Here is a 22,594-nt window from a genome sequence, read left to right as displayed (position 1 = left end):
GAACGGTCAGTTCATCAGAAAGGATTCTCACTTTATGACGCCTTTTGGTTCTATGATGAATCTCACTACCGTAGGGAACTTAACAATACATGTGCAAATACCAGAAATTATCATTTGAGGCATGCAATACTCACATGGTAATAGTAGAGGATCTGTCCTTCCTTATCTGTGCAAAAGTAGGGCTGGCAATCAATTGACCAAAGTCCACTGACATCAATACTGTGTGCCAGGGGCTGAGAGCACAGACATGGATACAGTCCCTGCCTGCCTGCAAAGAGCTCACAGTCTAACAGCAGACAGACAAGTAAGGAAACAGGAGACAATCTCTTGGATGGGGGCAATCAAAGACTGTGTAGGATACAAAGAAATGCTCTGAAGAGTTCATTCACTGACTGGCCTGACCAGCATCTGAGCATCAGTGCTTTGTCAGGCCCTGTGCTGGGCAACAGGAATACAGCAGTCAACAAGACACTGGTTCCAGTTCTTGTCAATCAAGTGCAGGAGACAGATCATCTAATTACAACTTGTAATGAGGATCCTGAGGAAAATGAATAGGAGGCAGTGATGGAGAATGCACTGGAGCCCTGCTTCAGGCAGGGGGATTAGGGAAAATGCTGAGGGTGTATCACTGAACCTGAGACTCAAAGGTTGGGAAGGAGCCAGCTGGCCATGCTCTGAGCAGGGGGAAGAGAGGGAGTTCCAGGAGAAGAAACAATGTACATGAACACTCAGAGTCAAGGACCTTGGAGAGGCAAGGACCTTGGGGCATTGGAGGAACTGAATGGAAGCCAGTGGGCTGGAACTCAGTGGGTGAGAGGGAGGATGAGCCAGGATGGCAAACAGAGGCGAGAAGGCAGAGCAGGCCGTGCAGGGCTTTGCAGGCCACAGTTCAGACCTTGGCTACTACAGGAGCAGTGGGAAGGCATTGAAGGGTATTAGGCAGGAAGACAGTGGCATTGGATTTTTGTCTTCAGACGATCCCTCCAGGTCCTGTGAGGAGAAGTGAAGCAGGGTGGCAGGCTGGGAAGAGGGAAGCTGGGGACTAATGAAAAGGCTACAGGGACCCTCTGTGGGTCACAGGTGGCTGAAAGCAGAGTGCTGGCAGTAGAGGTGGAGGGAGGTGAACGTATCTGATGTAATTTAGAAGATACAGCTGGGGGGCACACTGATAGAACAAATGTGAGGGGAAGAGAAGGGAGGAATTACAGGTCATCTCCAGACTCAGATTTGAGCAAAGGGGCAAATGGCAAAGCAGTGGCTTCTCTGAACATAGTAGGGACGGTTAGGAAAGGCCGCCCTAAGGTGACATTAGAGGTGAATTTTGAAGGCTACACATGAGTTTTCTATGTTCAAGTTGGAGGGAGGGCATTCCGACTAGAGGGAACAACAGTACACAGGCATCAAGGTGAGGCCGTATGGCATGCTGGAGAACTCTAAGCAGTTTGGTCCAAAAAGATAAAGTGGTGGAAAGCAAAAACAGTCTGGCAGAGTCAGGTCATAAAGGCTTTGCCCAGGGCAAATTGGCAGTCAGAACAAGCTCACAGATGTGTCCTGCATGAGGCTCAGCATTTCAAAGAATGTGGGGTCAGCTATCAGATGTGCTGGCTCTCTCAAAGCTGTGCTTGGCCAGGTTGGATGCAGACTCCTGCCCTGCGACAGCTGGCTGGATTGGGTGCTCAGCAGCACCCTGAAGGTCTCCAATGCATGGGGTTGCACTAGGTGGTCCTCCCGACTCCTGCCTGCCTGCTGTTCCCTATGCTAGCCCCTGGCTAAGTGACTGTGCTTCAGGTAGGGATGAGGGAGATCTGCATCTCAGAGCAACTATCCCTGGTGCAGAATCAATTAGGAGTGGGGAAAGAAGAGGCAGGCAGACCAGCTAATTACAAAACTTAAAAGAATTCTGCTATTACAGTAGCAGTAAGGGAGAGGTGTGAAGCCTTGTATTATTCTTTTTTTATGTTCTAGAGAAAAAGAGATGCTCTACATCACTGTGTATACTAGGACAGGCTCTGATTCAAAGTATAATGGAGTCTGTATTATAGCATGATTCTTTATGATGAGGGTTTTGCTGTATCATCAAATATATGGGAGGGGGTAATTGAAAGTTGGGATTCAGTGAAAGGTACATATATTACTGGTATGAAGAGCCACAGGCGTTCTCAGCTAATAGGACAGACGCCAAGGCTGTATCTATAGATATATTCACAGAGACTATGAGAAGCAACACTTGTGAAGGATGGAAGAGTGATGGTTAGCAAAAGGTCTAGCTGTCCTAAATACTCCATCCTAGATGCACAACACAAACAAATGTGTTTGTTTGGAGGAATGGGGAATGGGAGATTAAACAGACATATCTCAGATGATTAATTGGAGCAGGGCATGACATCCGGTGTTAAAACAAAACAAAACAAAACAAAACAAAACACACACACACCCAGAAGAAATCAAACAGAGCAAACTTAAGACGTTAAATCTGTACAAATGTATGGTGTCTACGTCTAGGACAACAGTAATGGCTTGTTTTGTCTTCCTCCATTTGTCTGTGATGACTCTTGTCAGATTTTATACCATACACAGTATCTATGCTGTCTTAGATAAGACCGTGATGACAGACTATTTCTCCTGATTACTTCTGGTATACTTTTAAGAGCTTACGATAGCACTGTGCATCCATCAGATGTTCTGTTTTGATAGTACTGTTTGAAAACAAAATTAAACAGCCGTTGAATAATGGGGTGGCTGCCAGACACACCTCGACAGGGAAATCAGACGTCGGGCTGAGAGGGAAAATGAGGCGGCAGGAAGCGTCTGTTCCCTTCCCTACCTCCTCACCCCTTGTCTGATGCAGGTGGGCCTCACCAAATCCCACTCTGCACTAGGATGCCATGGCCCAGGCCCCACCTCTGGTTCGGGCTCTTCCTTAAGCAGATAACCATCTCAGACAATTTTATCATCAGGCATTTATTAAGTACCTATTGCTCGGCTCTGTGTTAGCTCATCCATTTCACTTAAATCTCAAACTTCATATGCTGTAAAGTTCCCTCTTTAGCTTTTAAAAGGCAGCTATAAATGAGATGTGCTTAACTCTCCCTTTCTACCACTAATTCTTTTATATCTTTGCTAGAGGATGGAGCCCCAAAGTACACACAATGCTCTGAGCGGGATTTTATCAGGCCTGTTAGTCAGCATTTACTTTAAGACACTAAAAAGTATAAAAGTGCCCTCAGTGCTCATTATCACTTTCTCCATCAGTGGACTTTGTGGCTCTAATTGAAAAGAAAAAGGCTGGCCTATGCAAATGGAAATAAATGTGTCTCTGGTGCACGGAAGAGAAGTGAGTAACGTGAGATGACAGGGACATTGACAGTCGGGTGGGAGCTTTAATGTGGGCCTCGGAAAAACACACAGTAAATTAAAGGGCGACTTACTCGTTCTTGTCCAGCTGTATCCCAGATTAGGAATTTATGTAGCTCATTTTGGTACTGGACAGTCTTGGTCATAAAAGATGCCCTATAAAGAGAGACCTAAATGATCAGAACACAGTTATTTAAAGCACGATGCCAGCCCCAGTTGGAAATATCACTTAGACTTAATGCTCGAACTCCCGCTCCACCCTATCTCCTAATTGTGGTCTTCTCTCTGGAGTATTTATGGGATGCTCAGATACTGGCTGCATACTCTGGGTCAAAATAAAACATCTGCCCAGAAGAGGTCTTTGGTGTGTGATGCCCTAAGTTCCTTTTCAAAAGAACCAAGAAATAATTTGGTAATCCAGACATCAGCTTCCCTTGTAAAATACACAGAAGCGGTTATTTAAAAAGATGGTATCATGGGAAAATTTTCTAAAAAACCTGTGTGTCCAGGAAATGAGGGCACTAGTAAAACATACTGGGCCACTGGGGTTTGTTCTCCCCCGTTCCCAAAACACATGGACATATAAGTAGCAGAATAAGAGGTAGTGTAACACTAGAGTTAATAAAATTAAGATGCCAGACAAGAAGCAGGAAGATGGCTGGAGCAACGATGCCCTCAGTAACCAGCGTCTCAGGAACAGAACAGCTCTCAGCTGACCTGACATGCCACATCAGCCCTCCCTGCCTGACTGTGCCCCCGACAGGGAGAGGAAGGATGGTGTGCAGGTCATCACTCTGAGGGACCACTCTGCCCAGAGGCCTCTGAAGGTTCCTATCATTTGGGGTTCTTTTACTTTCTGGAGAATGTGTGAGGAGCCATGGTGGCTCAGAGCATGTGCCTGGAATGAAGGGGCTCCTGGACACAGGTTCCAAGTCCTGGGGGGCTGGGATCCAAAGCTATCTTCCGCCCCTACTTAGGCACAAAGCTCCCTCCTGGGAAGTCCTCCATCCCCCAGGCTCCTCTATGCATCTCCCAGACTCCGTCCCCCAGGCTCCTCTATGCCGCTCAGGAACCCAGAGATGACTATGCTTTCTTTTGTGCCGGATAACCAGCCTTATGGCGCCAAGGGCCGAATTGTACTCTTGGAATCATACCCTAATCATCTTCATCGGGACATGAACTCAATGGCTAGGCATTTTCAGATATGCTGGATGTCGGAAGTATTTTTTGAGATTCAACTACTTGTGCAAGTTCTTCAAGAAAGTACAGGCTAAAATCCACAGAACGACTTGCTGAAAAAAAATCACTGAGCTTAGATTAAGTATCAGTATCCTTAAAATTCTGATACAATGAATTCCCAACAATATTTATATCAATTTGTGGTTTAGCAAGCAGCCTCCAAAATAGTGGCTGTGATGAGCAAGGGACAATGGGCTGGGATGCAAGATCACATTTATTGGATAGGTACTATTTACTGGATATTTATTTAGTGGAAATTTACCCCTTGGTATCCTTACTAAAGTGCTTTATGCATAGAAGGTGCTCGATAAATGGTTATTGTATCAAGAACTTCTGGCGACCCACCAGGATTAAATCAGGATGTGCAACATGATTTCTCACTTAAGAAAGATCTAAGCATTCAAAAAGCCTTGTTTATTGTGAGGATTAAATGATATGATGTATACGGAAGTGCTTTGTAAATTGTAAAGCACTAAACCTATACAAGGTATTATTATTAGTATTTAAAGGCAGCTCCAGGAAATGTTTTAGTTTACACTTTGCAATTAGTCCTAAAAGCTTACAATTCAACTCTCCATCAATTATGGCTGTGGTGTTACATTTAAGAGTGACAACAGGCGTCCAATAGAGGCCTATTAACAGAGCCAATGCATCCAACACATCCATTTTGGCTGCTCAAAGAGCAAAAGAAGAAATATGCTTCAAGCAGACAAAAAGCTGAGAAAGGTATATGCAACAATTAAAAGGAAATGTTTCATTCCAGGATCAGAATTCACTGAAGTTCAAGCTACCTGCCAACCATTTCTCCTTTAATGAACACACAGATTCATTACACAGACAGGAGAAAGACATACAAAATGGCAGGTGTAATGCAATATAAGTATCTTAAAGATTAAAGCCAACCTCCTGTCTGACCTGAGACCATCCCTCCGGCTCTTTGCCATCATCACTCTCAATGTGCTTCCTTCTTGTCTACACTGAGCTCTGATGAGCCCAAAGCTCTTTACTTGGGTCTTCTTGGGTCCACATCTGTTGGCTTCTTGTCCTTTACCCCAGGATCACTTGCCCACACTGCCGGTTCCATAAGAATCTTGTCTGTCCTTCTGTCTTGACCACCCAGAAAGGCCCCATGCAGCCTCTGCACCTGCTTCTCCTCTACTGGTGGGGTGGCTGCCTTGCTGGAGGAAAGCCATGAAGCTGTGTGGACCAGTGTGAAGACTGTCCTTTGTAAGCTGGGCCACCTTTTAGGCCTCTTGTTCCACACAACAATCACTCCTAATTTTTCCTATGACTTCTTTCCAGCCCCCCACCACTTCCTACTGCCCTTGTTTTTGGGGCAGCCGCTTGGTTCAACCTTCTCAGAGACAAAAAGGGACAAAAGCCCTCAGGCCCCCAACACATTCCCCAGTCAACCCTCCCAACTTGAGGATAAACACACTGCCCTTCACACTGGCTGTGATTTCCACTCCTCCAACTTCAGTGGAGTCCGAGAGGTCTTTTCCATCATGCTGCATGATTGTGATCCAGCACACCCTGTCTGGGCCACCACAATCATCATGGTCTTCTGCTCCCAGTCTCAAATCCTTCCAACTGTTCCTCCTCCTGCCTTTACACTGACTGTTCCTTTTCCTTGAATGCTTTCCCGCTGGCTTACCCATGGCTAAATGCTCCTCATTCTTTCAGTTTTAGTTCAATTGCCAGTAATCACAGGGAGCAGTGCACCCAAACCAGGCGGCTTCCCACTTCAACTCCACTCTGCAAACTGCACACCATCCTGTTTTGTCTTCAGGACACCTACTATCATTATCTGTACACAATGTCTGGTTGGCTTATTTGTGTTTTTCATTTACCTGTCTAACCCATGGAAAATGTAAGCACCATGAAGGCAAGCACCTTGTTGTACTTCTTCCTCTGTCACTGGGGTATCTTCCTTATCTCCCTTCTCTGTGCGCCTCTAGATCTCTGACAGAACATTTTACCATGTTCCCATAGACTACTTTGCTTTCCCTTACTTCAACAGTGCCAGGGCATCTTGGTCAAGCACTTCTCGAAGCACAGAGTGAGAAGTGCTTCTGAAGTGCAGGTGACCCTGGCTCTTCAACTGCAGCCAGGTGAGTGGCCTCTTGGACATGAGGGATGTGGTTCAACAAGCATGGGAAATGCTTCCTGCCCACTCCTGCCCAGCCACCAGCTCTTAGTCTCTCTGTTAGCCAAAGGGCAAGAGGCAATACTGGGCAGCTGCAGCCAAGAGTTTCTCTGTCCCTCCATCACTCGGACCTCTGGAATTCTGTTAGAGAAGCAGCTGTGGCACTTCGTGGGCTCTCATGGCTGCTGGCTCATGTGCTCAGTCTGTACCCCAGCTCAGGTGGCCACAGGGAGATGACTGCAACCTGCCTCACCCCCCCTTCCCTCCTCCGAGGACCACAAACACCTCTTTATTGCAACAAGCATCTCTGTTGATTTTTGAGAGTTGGAAATCTTGGCCTATCACACCGTAAGAACTATTTCCTCCTCTTCAGACTTTGGATTGGGTCAGTCTATGCAGTGCTAATTCTTGGACTTAGGGCCAGACACTGGAGGGGGTGTTGCCCATGTCTCCCCCAGGTGATCCCTACATGACTCACCTGGATGAATCCCTTCCCAAGATTCACATTTTTATCTGTTGAGGACAGTACTTTAGTAAATCTGATCGACTTTAGCTGAACTATATACAATCCCGGTACTTCATCACCATCTCACACTTACATGATGAAGTCAGGGCTCTTCCACACTCCCCTCCCCCCAACAGTCCCAAACTCCACATTCTTAATCAGAACATTATGCCTGCCTTCCACAGAAGAGGCTGGTCTGCAACTATTCTTTGTCCTTTGTTACTTGTATTCAGTTTTGTAGAACTGTCTGGTTCTTCATATTATATTTGATCTACACTTGAACCTCAACCCCTGAAATAAATTCATAAATTGGACGCTAATCTTTGAGCAGGACTACTACAATTTGTCCCTCCCATTGTCACTCGAGCTCCAGGATCACTTCTTTAGCGTTCAAGTTAAATGATGCGGAGGGTATGATAACTTCAATATCTTGCTTTTTGAAAAACAGGCAATGGCTTCCTGCCATCCAAATGATACATTTTTATTTTCCAGCCTGCCATTTACTTGTCTGATAACCTTATTTTTCACTACTAAACCATCTCTCTTCACTCTGCTAGGCAGATCTTATTACCTCTTTAATCTAAAATCCCCACTAGCATTATTTCCTAAAGCTAGAATGCCTTTCATATACTTCTCCATTTTTCACAACATTCTAAAAATATGACTTCCATGCACACTAAGTAGTCCTGATCTTTGGTCAGAGTACGTGTTCCCAATGAAAATACTTGCCACAAGGTGTTTTAAAAGTGTCTTTTCTTTAACTGTAGTAGACTTGGTTAGCTCTCTCAGAACACAGGTGTGCCCTACCACCACATTCTAGCACCTCACTTGGCTGCAAACCCTTTTATTGGAATGACACATGGGATGCTATCATCTCTACGATGCTATGTGGTGCTTTTTAAGGATGAATAATTCAACATGTTTTAAAGTTAATGAAGTGGGGATCCCTGGGTAGCTCAGCGGTTTGGCACCTGCCTTTGGCCCAGGGCACGATCCTGGAGTCCCGGGATGGAGTCCCGCGTCGGGCTCCCGGCATGGAGCCTGCTTCTCCCTCCTCCTGTATCTCTGCCTCTCTTTCTCTCTATGTCTATCATAAATAAATAAATAAATCTTAAAAAAAAAAAAATAAAGTTAATGAAGGGCCATAACTTCTACCCAACTCTATCTCATGCAAACAATGCTTGCATCTCTAGGAGATAGAGAGGGATGGAAATGTCATTGGATGTGCCAAGATTGAGACATAAGAGGACCACAAGTACAGGAGATCTAGTCATTCCTCCAGTAGACATACCCAGGGGTCCTCAGAAGAGTTTAGGATAGTGCAAGGAACTTGACAGGTGCTCAGTGAGAATTAACTGGAGATAAGGGCATATGTGGCTTCTGTTAGAGTAGCTTTAAAGGGCCAGAAGTCTTGAGGATCCATAGATTCAGTTGCTTATGTAGGCTCTGTAGTCAGCCCTATCTTTAACTCTCCCTTCAAACACGAGTATCTTTTAGGCTAACCAAGTCTAGATTAACGATCACTCTGCATAGGGCTTCCTTCTTGGCAGTTACTGCACAACAGATAGTTTGCTCCGCAGGCACATGGTCACCCTAAGCAAATCTTTTAGGACTTTCTACACTTCTGTCATTTTAGCAGCTTTTGGAAAAATATTTAAAATCAAGGAAAATATTACTTTAAATATAAAGATTACTAAACTTTTTTTTTAAAGATTACTAAACTTAATAACAGTTTAGCCTCCCCTTCCCTAAGGCTGTCAAGAATAATTTAGAGTAGGGATCCCTGGGTGGCTCAGTGGTTTAGCACCTGCCTTTGGCCCGGGGTGTGATCCTGGAGTCCCAGGATTGAGTCCCACATCAGGGTCCCTGCATGGAGCCTGCTTCTCCCTCTGCCTGTGTCTCTGCCTCTCTCTTTCTGTGTCTCTCATGAATAAATAAATAGAATCTTAAAAAAAATAATTTAGAGTAATATAAAACCTGTCATACCATAAACAACAAATTCAACAATGATGAAGCTAGCTAGCTGCCCTGACAAAGTATTCATTATTGTCTCATACTTTTTACACATGTGATCCATTTAGTCTTTAATTGTGTCTCTGGATTGGGTTTGACTCTCCATGGCTATTTTGTACACAAGACACGGCGGGGCGGGGAGGGGGGGCATGCAGGAACAGAGCTGGTGAGTGGTGCTGCTAGAATACTTGGCCAGGTGGCCAGGTCCCAGAATGTCCCTGCAACCACAGCACTGCTGTGCTGTCTTGCAGTAGGCAGTCTACTCCCCCAACCACATGGCCTTTCACTGCAACAACATGGCAGGAACAGTGGTCTGAAGCAACATCAGTGTAACTCCATCCCAGGCAGCTCACGGTGAGAGGACTGGTCAAGTGAACAATTAAAAGGCAGATTATTTGGTGAGCTCCTGAAGGATGGAAAGGGTTGTGAGAGCACATGAAAGCCAAAGCTAAGTACCTAGGAAAGTGGTGACGCCAGGTGTGGGAGGCTGAATAATGTTTCTGCCCCCACAGAATGTCCACACCCCAGGCCTAGAACCTGTGATTATGTTACCTTCTAGGGCAAAAAGGAACTCTACAGATATGACTAGGTCAAGAATCTTGCGATGGGGTGAAGATCCTGGATGATTCAGATGGGCCCAAAGAAATCAAGAGAGTCCTTAGAAGAGATGGAAGAAATGGAGCCAGGGAAGAAGGTGATGTGAAGATCGACGCAAAGACCAGACAATGGGTCCTGAAGATGGATGAAAGGACCGCAAACCAAGGTAGCCACTAGAAACGGAAAAAGACAAGGAAACAAATTCTTCCCCCAGAGGCTTTGGAAGGTAGCAGTTCTGCCAACATATGGACTTTAAGCTAGCGAATCTGATTTCTGATTTCCCAAATGATAAATCTGTGTTCTTGTAAGCCACTAAGTTCGCTGTAACTTGTTAGAGAAGCAACAAGAAACTAATACTCTAGGGATGACTTTAGAAAAGAAACCCTGAAGTTTAGAAGAGAGTTTGCCCAGTTGATAGGGGCCAGGATTCAAGGAAGGAGGGGGTCACAGTCTATAAACATCAGGAACAAAAGCATAAAACTGTGAATGTACAAAAAGAATCCCAGTGGCTCTACGTGGGTTCAACTGGGCAGGGTGGAGTGGTGAGAGCAGCTCAGTAACCACAGGAAAGGCTCTGGGCAGGCTGGGGACACACACAGCTGGTGAAGATCAGCAAGCCACTGCAGTCTAACACTGATCAACGTCTACTCTGTGTGGGGTGTTGTTTCCTGTAAGTGAGCAGCTTCCCGAAGGTCAGGGCTCCACCACTATCGCCATTTCTGCCCTATCTGTGTTCATCCATCTTTCTTACTACTGAATACTGTAAAAAAAAAAAAAAAAAAAAAAAAAAAAAAAAAAAAAAAAAAAAAAAAAAAAAAAAAAATTCTCTTTCCTACTTAACTTTGCCTTGTCTAAGCGGTAAAATTAAAAATCCATAGGTTTCACAGACTAGTTTTATTTTGCCTAACAGACAACACTTGATATAAATAACACTTGATATAAATTTAAAATGTTCATTTCTGGACCATTTCAAGTTATTCACAGATGGTTTTCTGGGAAAGGCAGCTAAAAGTCAAGGGGAACCACTGAAGGGGAAGGGAGGGTGTCATCAGACCTGTTTGAGGTGAATTCTGGAAGTGGACAATAGAGCTTTGGGGTCCCTCGGTCAGACACCAGGCCTTTAATAAGCCATGGAGGAAGACGGCTCTCTGTTTTCACAGATCTTGCAAAGCGGAAGGGGATGTGTGTATGTAGGCACAACCTGGGAACACCAAGGAGTGAGAGCATGGACAAGACTGGGGAAATGGGCAGACGAGGCGAACAAGAAAAGGAAGCCAATACCACAAACAGGGAAAGGATTCTGGAGAAAGATGGGATCAGCTCAACTTTGAGGCTGACACACAAAAGCTACAGGGGTTTGACTGACATGAGGGAGAGGGACAGTGTGAAGAGGCTGAGGCTGGCTTGTCAGCTCAGGCCACTAAGTGTGCGATGAGCTATTTCAGTCAGTTCCAAATTGGAATTGTATTCATTCATTTTTTTGAAGAGGTAATATAGACTCTCATGCTTCATTACCCAAGATGTACAGAACAGGTGCACACTGGAATGTCCCCTCCTCCCCCTTCCGCCCAGATCTTCAATTCCTCTCCCTGGAAACTAACCTCACCAGCTCCTTAGGTCTCCTTTCAGAAATGCTCTAGGTTTACACAAGCACAGGGAGAGACAGTGTCCCCTGTACCCTTCATTTATTTCCGACACAGATGGTGGCATACAGTCCGGATCTTTGATTTTTTTCACTCTACCCTCTACCTAGGAGATCATCCAGGAGAAATATAGGAGGTTTTCTCAAGCTGGCTCCTTCCCTTTATTGTATTCTACTGAGTGACTGCACTATAAATAATATAGCCAGACCCCTACTAATCAGCAGTGCTGCAGTGACTAACCTTGTACAATGATTAACCTTGTTGTTTGGAACTTCTATGAGCTCATCTGAAGAATAAAGTCCATGACAGGGAATTAATTGCTGGGCCAGGGTGCGGACTGCTCAGCCAGATCACCCAGCTTTCCTGCTTTTGTGATGAACTGTGCATCACTGGGTAAGTCAAAAGACTGCTCTCTGCCTCAGTTCTCTCATTTGGACACTAGGAATAACTTCAGTACCTATAACACAGGACTTTAAAACTATTAAAAAATTAACATATTCTGTTGAAGTATAATTAAAGTACAATAAAATGCAGAGTACAGATTTTCAGTTCAACGAGTTTTGACATTTCCTGTTGTCTTGCAACTACTGAACTACAGCTTTCAACCAGATACAGAACACTTCCATAACCCCAGAAAGTTCCCTCATGCCCATTTCCACTTCACTCTTGTACCCATCCCAGGCAAACCATTTGTGACTTCTACTTCACAGATTTAGTTTTGATTGTTCTTGGATATCATATAAGTGAAAACATAAATTACTCTATTGTGTCTAGTTTCTCTCATTTAACAATTCTTTTGAAAATAATCTAGGGACACCTGGGTGGCTCAGTAGTTGAGTCTGCCTTTAGTTCAGGTCATGATCCTGGGATTCTGGGATCGAGTCCCGCAATGGGCTCCCCACAGAGAGCCTGCTTCTCCCTCTGCCTATAACTCTGCCCCTCTCTGTCTCTCTCATGAATAAATAAATAAAATCTTTAAAAAAATCTATATCATTTGGTAATTTTTTTTTATTGCTGTATGGTATTCCATGGTATGAATATATCACTCTGCCCATTCTCACACTGAGGACTGTTTCCAGTTTTGGCTATTATGAATAAGACATATTGCACAAGTCTTTCTGTAGGGATATATTTTAATTTTTCTTGGGCGAATCCCTACAAGGGCAATTGCTGAGTCACAGGGTAGATGTGTGTGCGTAACTTATTTCAAAACAGAGAAGAGCCCTTCAGAGCAGTCATACCATTTATACTCCTATCAGAAATGCATCAAATTCTAGTTGCACCACATTTCCACCAAAATTTTGGTTCTTTCTCTGATTTTGGCCATGCTTTAAGGACAAGGCCTGGATGTTCACTCTTCTTACCACTACTATTCAATATCATACTGGAGGTTCTAGCCAACACAGGGGAAAAAAAAGGGCACAAAGATGGTAAACACTGCAAAACTGTCACAGAGGTCATACTTACAAACATGACAACATATGTAGAAATGTACAACACTATGTAGAGTCTATAAAATGTGTAAATGCTGAAAATAAGAAAACTGACATTTGATGTAATCATTTATATGGCTGGTGTTAAATTTCCCATTTTGGTATTTGTTTTTCTGCTCTTTCTCTCCTGCCTTCTTTTGGATAAATTACTTCTTTTCTTTAATCTTTCTCTCATATTGAATTTTTAACTCTAGCTCTTTTCATGTGAGCATTTATTAATGGTTTCTCTAGAGATTACAAAATGAATCTATAAATTTTGGTCGACTTTCACATAGCATGCTATTCCATGAACAAATGATGTAGTCTAATTCTGTGTGTTCCTTTTCCACCTATTGTACTCTTATTGCCTTATATTCAACTTATTCATATGCTATGAACACAATATTTTTATTTTAAAAGCGAATAATCTTTTTTTAAAAAAAATATTTTTATCTATTTATTCATGAGAGACACACAGAGAGAGAGGCAGAGACACAGGCAGAGGGAGAAGCAGGCTCCATGCAGGGAGCCCGACTCGGGACTTGATCCTGGGTCTCCAGGACCACGCCCTGAGTTGAAGGCAGATGCTCAACCGTTGAGCCACTCAGGCATCCCAAGCTAGTAGTCTCTTCAGAATTTCTTATGATATGAGTCTGGCAGATTCTCTCAAGTTCTTTATTTCACCTTTATTTTTGAAGAAAATTTTTTGATGGATATAGAATGTTTGCTTGGTAAGCCCCCCTTGCCACCCCCAAATTGAAGATGCCGTATCACTATCTTTTGGCCTCAGTGTTTCTGTATGAGAAGTCAGTGATAATTCTTACCACTGTTCTCCCATATATAATGTGTGTGTGTTTTTTTTTAATACCCCTTCTAATTGCCTTTAAGATCTGCTCTTTGGTTTGAGCAGTCTATCACATATCTAGGCTATGGTTTGTTTTATATTTATCCTGATTAGAATTTAGAGATATTTTTGGATTTATAGAGCGATCATTATCAACTCTGGAAAGTTATTGCTCTTTATCTTTTGAAATATTTCTTTTGTTCCATTCTTTTTATTTCTTTCTGGGATGTCAATTAGGTGGAGGTGAATGTGATATAATAAGAAAAATACATATATATTTGGTCTTTGTTGCCAGGTTCTGAAACAGATACGCTAAATCTCTTGGAATTTCTGGAGTGACAGGAGTGTCTTTTCTTATAATGAGCTGACTCCTGAGGGGCTCCTAGATAGCCCTGAGAAGACTGGGCAGAGAGGTGCTGGTTGTGAGAAAGACCAAATATCTATTAGAAGATTGGAACTTTCAGCCCTATCCTGCTGAGCACAGGGAGTGGTGAGGGATTGGCAATGGAGGTAATCACCAATGGCCAGTGATTTAATCCATCACACCTAGTAATCAGACATCCATAAAAATCCCTTAACCATGGGGTTTGAACAGTCACTGGGTTGGTGGCATACCTCAACTCCATGGGACAAGAAGCTTCTATGCTTGAGGCGCTTCCAGCTCTATGTACTTCTTCATCTGGCTGTTCATTTGTTTCCTTTATAATTAACCAGTAAATGCAAGTAAAGTGTGTTCTTGTGTTTTAGGCTATTCTAGCAAATTACAATCTGAAGGTGGAGGGGGGCAGTTGTGGGAACTCTCAACTTTACAGCCATGTCAGACACAAGTGCGGGTACCCGATACTTGAAACTGGCATCTGAAGTGCCAGCAGTGCTGTGGGATGGAGCCCTGCAACCCGTGGAGTATAATGTAACTCCAGGGAGTTCCTGTCAGAATGGAACTGAATTGAAGAACACCCAGTAGTTGACTGGACAGTTGGGAGATCTGTTTGTTGATGTGGCAATAAAACATCTATTTGGCAGAAGAGGTATGATGAGTAAAAATAGTTCATGGTGAGACTGACAGTGATCTACAGGTATCAACTGTCTTCTTGTCGCTGTTAATTCTTCTTCCCTTCATATTTCAGTTTGGATACTTTCTACTGACCTGACTTTATATTCAAATTTTAGGAGATGAATTCAGACTGGACATAGCAAAGAGTAGTAAACCTGGTCAAGATTTTGAAGAATTCTCTTGACTTTTCAGTTCCCCACCTAGATTCCTGTACCTTGGCTGCTGTCACCCTGTGTCCAGTGAAGGCTGAGACTCCCTTGGAGAGGTTTCTTTGAGCTCACCTGTACCACCTCAAGTCTCCCTAGTTGACAGCTCAAGTGATCCCACCTATGGCAGACTGTCCCTGTCTCTGTTGGGATCAAGAACCACCATGGATCGCTTCTCTCTTAGGAGTGGTTTGTCACCTTCTCAAGTTTAGTTCATTTAGTTCTATTGATCTATGTGTCTGTTTTTGTGCCAGTACCATACTGTCTTGAGGATCACAGCTTTGTAACAGAGGTTGAAGTCAAGCACTGTGATGCCCCCAGCTTTGCTTTTCTTTTTCAACATTCCTCCAGCTATTCAGGGTCTTTTCTAATTCCATACAAATCTTAGGATTATTTGTCCCAACTCTGTGAGGAAAGTCCATGGTATTTTGATAAGGATTGCCTTGAAGGTGTAAATTGCTCTGGGTAGCATAGACAGTTTCACAATATTTATTTTTCCAATCCATGAGCATGGAATGTTTTTCCATCCCCCTTTGTGTCTTCCTCAATTTCTTTTAGAAGTGTTCTGTAGTTTTTAGAGTACAGATCCTTTACCTCTTTGGTTAGTTTATTCCTAGGTATCTTATGGTTTTGGGTGTAATTGTAAATGGGACGGATTCCTTAATTTCTCTTTCTTCAGTCTCATTGTTAGTGTATAGAAATGCAACTGATTTCTGTGCATTGATTTTGTATCCTGCCACATTGCTGAATTGCTGTATGAGTTCTAGCAATTTTGGGGTGGAATCTTTTGGGTTCTCTATATACAGTATCATGTCATCTGTGAAGAGTGAAAGTTTGACTTCTTTGCCAATCTGAATGCCTTTTATTTCTTTTTGTTGTCTGACTGCTGAGGCTAGGACTTCTAGTACTATGCTGAACAACAGTGGAACAAAATAGAGAACCCAGAAGTAGATTCTTAACTCTATGGTCAACTAATCTTTGACAAAGCAGAAAAGAATACCCAACGGAAAAAAGACAGTCTCTTTAACAAATGGTGTTGAGAAAATTGGACAGCTACATGCAGAAGAATGAAGCTGGACCATTTTCTCACACCATACACAAAGATAAACTCAAAATGGTTGAAAGATCTAAATGTGAGACAAGAATCCATCAAAATCCTAGAGGAGAACACAGGCAACAAACTTTTTTTTTTTTTTTTTTTGGCAACAACCTTTTTGAACTCAGCCGCTGCAACTTCTTGCAAGACACATCTATAAAGGTAAGGGAAACTAAAGTAAGAATGAACTACTTACTTTTGACTTCATCAAGATAAAAAGCTTCTGCACAGCAAAGAAAACAATCAACAAAACTGAAAGGCAACCTACAGAATAGGAGAAGATATTTGCAAATGACATATCAGATAAAGGGCTAGTATACAAGATCTATAAAGAACTTAGAAAACCTGGCACCCAAAAAACCAAACAATCCAGTCAAGAAATGGACAGAAGACATGAACAGACATTTCTCTGAGGAAGACCCACACATAGCCAACAAGCACAAGGAAAAATGCTCCTCATCACTTGCCATCAGGGAAATACAATTCAAATGTATAATGAGATACCATTTACATCAGTGAGAATGGCTAAAATTAACAAGACAGGAAAGAACTAATGCTGGCGATGGGGTGGACAAAGGGGAATCCTTTTGCACTGTTGGTGGGAATGCAAGCTGGCACAGCCACTCTGGAAAACAGTGTAGAGGTTCCTCAAGAAGTTAAAAATAGAGCTACCTTATGACCCAGCAATTGCACTACTGGATATTTACCTCAAAGATACAGATGTAGTGAACCTATAGGACACCTGCACCCCAATGTTCACAGTAGCAATGTCCACAATAGCCAAACTGTTGAAGGAGCCATGATGTCCTTTAACAGGTGAATGGATAAAGATGTAAGATATATATGTGTGTGTGTATATATATACATATATATTCACAAGTTGATGTTAAACTCTGCAATAATGGTTTCAATGGAATGATGGGGTGGAAGCTAATAAGAAGATCTGAAGTGCATGCAAGATGGTAAACAGAAAGAGTAAGTCAGCACCATTACAGCTATCTTGTAATCAAAGAACAACTTTATATTGAGCGAATAACTATGGGCTAGGCACTGGGGATATTGTGATACTTTCACATGAAGTTCCTCCTCTCATAGAACTTACAGTGCAGTGGTGGGAGCAGACAATAGACAGGTAAATGAACAAATATACGATTATAGATTTTAATACTAACTGTGAAGACATTAAACTATTGTGTGGTGATAGTGACTGAAGAGGTCATTTGAGATATGGTGGTAGGAAAAACCCCTTGGATAAACCCTAACATGTGAGAAGATCCAACCATGTGAATATTGGGAAAGAGGGAAACATTTCAAAAAGAGGGAATAGGAAGTGCAAAGGTGAGGTAGGAGAGAACAGGCATTTAGAAAGGGCCATGGCTGCAGTGTAGGAAGAGAAGAAAAAGTGACAAAAATCACAGTGAGGTTTCTGGTTATTATTCTCAGGGCAACAGGAAGCCATTACAGTTTTAAAGAAAAGTAACATGATCCAATTGATATTCTCAAAATTAAGACTATCTGGAGAGTAATGGAAGGATGTGAGTTGGTTTTAAGAACAGGAACAAAAAAAGACTTGCATATGAATTAAAAGTGAAGTGTAAAGACAAGGGAGGATTTAAGGCTGTCTCATGGATTTGAGGTCTGATGGGATGGATAGTGAAAGGGATGAAGACAGGTACCATTTCCTAAAAGGCTAACAAATGAACTTGGATTCAATGTCAGAATGCTTTTCATTTGGAAGTCATGTGTCTAGGATGAATAGAAGGAACCAGAGTAGATGAAGACTTTGGATAGAGAGGAAAAGAAGGGCTCAATTCAGAGAGGCAGGTTCCACCATGAACAGGAATCAATGAGCTCTAGAGAAGAAAAAACACCACCGGATGAGTGGAGTAAGACATCTCTCCTCAAAAGCACACTCAGAGGGCCAATCCATGTGAGGCCTGAGAAACAAAGCCATAAAGGACTCAGGCTAGAGCAAGGTCCAGGCAAACACCTTTCCAATCAGGCAGGATGGAGGACAGAGTACTATATCAGGTGGTAGGCTGGCACAACAGAGGACAAAGTTATGCGGTTCAGGTAGAGCTTCCCTAAGGAGGAGCCAATGTGACTGACATCTTAAAAGATGAGCTGGAAATCAGGTACATTCTGTAGTGTAAGCATGTTCAGGCAGCTGGAATTGTGCATGGAAAGAGAAGAAAACGTACAACTACAGGGGTTGTGAGAGCGTAAGCCATCACCCAGGTCCAGAGCTCCAGGCTTGGGGTGAAGGCTGCAGAAGGTGGTAGTAGGACTGCTGGTGTGGACGCAGAACACAACTAAAAACAATTTGGATTTTGTCCTGTGAGTGATAAGGAATCAGAGTGGTAGTGGGGACTGGATTTGGGTGTCTGGAGGAAAACCTGCAGGACAGGAGCTAGTAGACTTTTTTTTTCTGTAAATGGACCACACAGTAAATATGATCAGTTCTGCATGCTATGGTCTCTCGTCACTTTTCTTGCTGTAGCATGAAAGCAGCCAGAAACAGTATGTAAAAGAACTGGCGTGACTGGATTTGGCTCCTGGGTTAAGTTTGCTGACCCTGACCTACAGCCTCAAATTATTTACAAAACTTTAATTAAACAACAGCTGGAATGCAATTTATTTTTATTTATCTTTTCAAAGATCTATATGACAGAGAGAGAGAGAGAGAGAAAGAGAGAGGGAGAGAGTGTGTGTGCGCACACAAGCAGGGGGAGCAGCAGAGGGAGAGAAAGAAGCAGACTCCTCGCTGAGCGGGAAGCTTGCCGTGAGCTCTATCTCAGGATCCTGAGATCATGACCTGAGCAGAAGGCAGAGGCTTAAGCCACTGAGCCACCCAGGTGCCCCTGTAACACAATTTAAAAAATGCTATGCACACAAGAGGGTAAGTCACTGTGATCAACAATCAAGACAAAAGACAGACAATGGGGAGAAACACAGGGCATCCAGAGAATGTTTTCACCAAATAGCCAACAGTCTGAATGTTTATCAGACATCTTTATTTTTAAGTTTTATCATGAAAATTTTCACTCACAAAAGTAGAATCCATTACTCAACTCCAATAATCATCCATTTTCCACTGTGTTTTTGTCATTAAAAAGGACTTAAGGGTTGGGAGGGAAAAAAAGGGACTTGAAAATAACTAAGCCTAAAATGTTTAAAAACACAAAAGCCCAGGAGCACCTGGCTGGTTCAATTGGTAGAGCATGTGACTCTTGATCTCAGGGTTGTGAGTTTGAACCCCAGGTTGGGCGTAGCAATGATTTGAAATAAATAAATTAAATTAAAAAGAAAAAAAACTCAGACTAATAATATCAGCAGAGAAAATAAAACTAAAACAAAACTTAATGGATACACTAGAACTTTGGGAAAATAACAGATATCAAGACCTTAATGGTTCTTTAAACATGTTTAAAATCAGATTAGAATTAGACGAAGAAAGTGATTAAGGAGCTGGATGAGGGGCTAGAAAAATTACCTAGACTGAAGCCTGAGGGAAAAAATGATGGGAAATACAGAGGAGTAGGAGAGAAACAGAAATAGAAATCTTCAGCACTGCAGTCACAGCAGGCTGGGGTTGCCAGGGAAAATGGAACAAAGGCAATATTGAAGAGATAATGGTGAAGAATTTTCCGACTTGAAAGACATCAAACCACAGGTTCCAGAAATATTATGAACCCAAGCAGGATAAATACAATGAAAACCTCAGCTGGAACATCAAAGGAAGACTACCGAAACCCAAAGACAAAAGGAAACTTTGAAGGTGCTCAGAGGAAGAAAATGACATACTTGCATCAAGAGTGGAACAAGACTGACTTGGCCAATGAAAGCAGAGGAGCTATAAGAACACGGTATGCATATTTTCAAAGATCTGAAAGTCATTAACTGAAAACCAGGAACTCTACATTCAGTGAAACCAAATCTCAGACATGATTGTAATCTGCTAAAATTAAAAACAACTGTCGGTGAGGAGGTGCAGCACACGGACCTCTCCTACAGCTGGTGGGGAGGGAGGAGAGTGTGCAACTCCTTAGGAAGACAATGGTCTCTTAAATAGTTAACTGTGCTTTTTAACCTATCGTGGTAGCCAGCCAGCATCCAAGATGGCCTCAAGGGTTCCCACTCCTGGCACTGATATCCTCGTGTACTCCACTACTACAGTCAACAGGGCTGACCTGTGTAACTAAGAGGACATTATGGAAATGACAGGTGAGATCATAAAGATACAGCGGCTTCTCTCTTGGGCTCTTATAAACTCCTCATTCTGAGGATGACGGCTCTTATGTTGTCAGGACACTCAAGTAGTCCTGTGGAGAGGTCTATATGGCAAGGGCCAGAATCACCCCACTAAACCGCTCCTGAATTCCTGATGCAAAAAAACTGTGAGAGATAATTCATGTTCATTGTGTTTTTAAGCTGCTAAATCTAAGAGTAATCTGTCACACAAAGAGGTAACAAATATGCCTGTTAACCAGAAATTCTACGCTCAGGTATATACTCAAGAGTAACACACGTATATGTCCACAAAAAGAACTGTAGATGAATATTCAGAGCAGCTTTATTCATAAGAGCTCAAAACTGGATTCTATTTAAATGTCCACCAATAGGAGACTGGATAAACTGTGGCAAATTTACACAATAGAATGTTAGTGAACAATAAAAAGGAACAAACTAATGATAAATGCAAAAACACGGGTAAATCTCATTAACAGTGTTTTGAGCAAAATAAGGCAGCATAAATGAGTACATATAATGTGACTCACGTATATGCATTTTAAAAACACACATGTACTCTCTGGTAACAAAAGTGCGAGTGGCGGAGGCTGGTGGGGCAGGGTAGATACACGAGGGAGGCGGCTCTCTGAGGTAATGGAAGTGTTCTGTGTCTTGATGGCAATTCAACAAGCACAAGGTAAACATTCACAGAACTACATGTTTTATTGCATGCAAATAAAAGCTCAATAATAAAAACAGATAAAATTAAGACATTTTCAGATAGACAACCCTGCACCAGAAGCGTATACTAAGGGAGATACAAAATGATGTTCTTCAGAACAAGTAAATTATCCCAGATGGAAGGTCAGAAATGCAGGCAGGAATGTAAAGCAGAGGAGAGAGTAAACATATGGAGGAAATCAACAGGAACGTTCACTGTATAACAATAATAAATGTCTTGTGAGATCTAGAATTAAAATATACTGTAAGAACATAAAAGGCAGGAAGAAGAGAAATTAGATTTGAGAACCTTGCATTGTTGGAATGTGGTGAAAGTAATTTATATTAGACTTAACTAAGTTGAGGATGCATAAGGTAATTTCTAGAGTAAACACTTAAAGAATAATAAAAGAATGTATAATTACCAAGATAACCTGGGAGAGACACAGCATTACAAACAAAATTCAATTTAAAAGAATACAGCACAGCGTACATAAAAAGCAGTGTAAAACTGGAGGTTTAAACATAAAGTCATCAGTAATTACATGACAAGTAAAATAAATACTCTCATTAAAAGTCCAGTTGGGGCGTTCTGAGTCCGGTACTGGTGGTAGTCACCTGCACTACACAGCCCTCCTTAACTGGTCAGGCTGAAAACTAGTGCTCCTGGTTGGAGGATGACCTTTGAGGCTACCAGTGTGGCTGGAAATAGAGAGGGGAGTCCTGGGAAGGACGGAGCTGCAAAGGAGGGAGCCTTCAATCTCTCCACAAACTCATCTTGAATCCACAGCTGACTCCTAAACCGCATACATGGGCAGACACCAAGGAGAGCAATGATTGGAAGGCTGAAAAAGGCTGGGCAGAGATTTTAGCTGCTGCCAACTTCAGGAAAGAACGAGTTGGGAGTTTGAATCCTGCCAACTTACAGGGGCCCAGGGAACACCCTGAGTGAAAATCCAGACAATTATCTTTGAAGTAAGGACAAAATCCCAGGAATAAGGACGTGCCATGAGGCTAATGGAGACACTCCAAGAGAACCATCTTAACAAACTGGAAAGCAAGCTTCTTAATTTAACTTTCTGCTAAAACAAAACTCAGCACTCCTCAACAGAAGATAAGAGAATCTAAAATCTCTGCAACCTATCTTCTGCAGTGTCCAGTATACAATAAAAAAATACTATGTCGGCAAAGAAATGTGACCCAAGGTCAAGAGAAAAAGTATACAGGCAATAGATCCTGAACTGATCCAGATGCTAGCATTAGCAGACATGCATTTTAAAAGAAGCAATTATAAGTACAATCAGGACTTAAAGAAAAAGAGTCATATTGAGTGAACAGATGGGGAATCGAAGCATGTAGAATATAAAAACAGAATCATATGAAATTCTAGAATTAAGCATAGTATCTGAGTGAAAAAAAATATACTAGATGTGCTTAAGAGACAGTAGAATAAAGGGGCAATTGAACTTAAAGAC

At 42.4% G+C, this 22,594-nt stretch overlaps 1 protein-coding gene across 3 annotated transcripts in view; it reads right to left on the bottom strand.

Annotated features, from left to right (window-relative positions):
• The window catches only part of RAB22A (RAB22A, member RAS oncogene family), a 58,218-nt gene that overhangs the window by 21,060 nt on the left and 14,564 nt on the right, over positions 1–22,594 (bottom strand). For all 3 annotated transcript variants that reach the window (XM_049100505.1, XM_049100504.1, XM_035705472.2), the window contains exon 3: positions 3,429–3,510. In XM_049100505.1, the coding sequence (XP_048956462.1) occupies positions 3,429–3,510 (82 nt within the window). The remainder of the gene's footprint in view (positions 1–3,428; positions 3,511–22,594) is intronic.

The sequence above is a fragment of the Canis lupus genome, chromosome 24 (assembly GCF_003254725.2).
Source record: "Canis lupus dingo isolate Sandy chromosome 24, ASM325472v2, whole genome shotgun sequence".
NCBI classification, from domain to species: domain Eukaryota; kingdom Metazoa; phylum Chordata; class Mammalia; order Carnivora; family Canidae; genus Canis; species Canis lupus.
The sequence above is the reverse complement of the archived record's forward strand: the minus strand, read 5'-3'. Positions and strand labels throughout refer to the sequence as shown.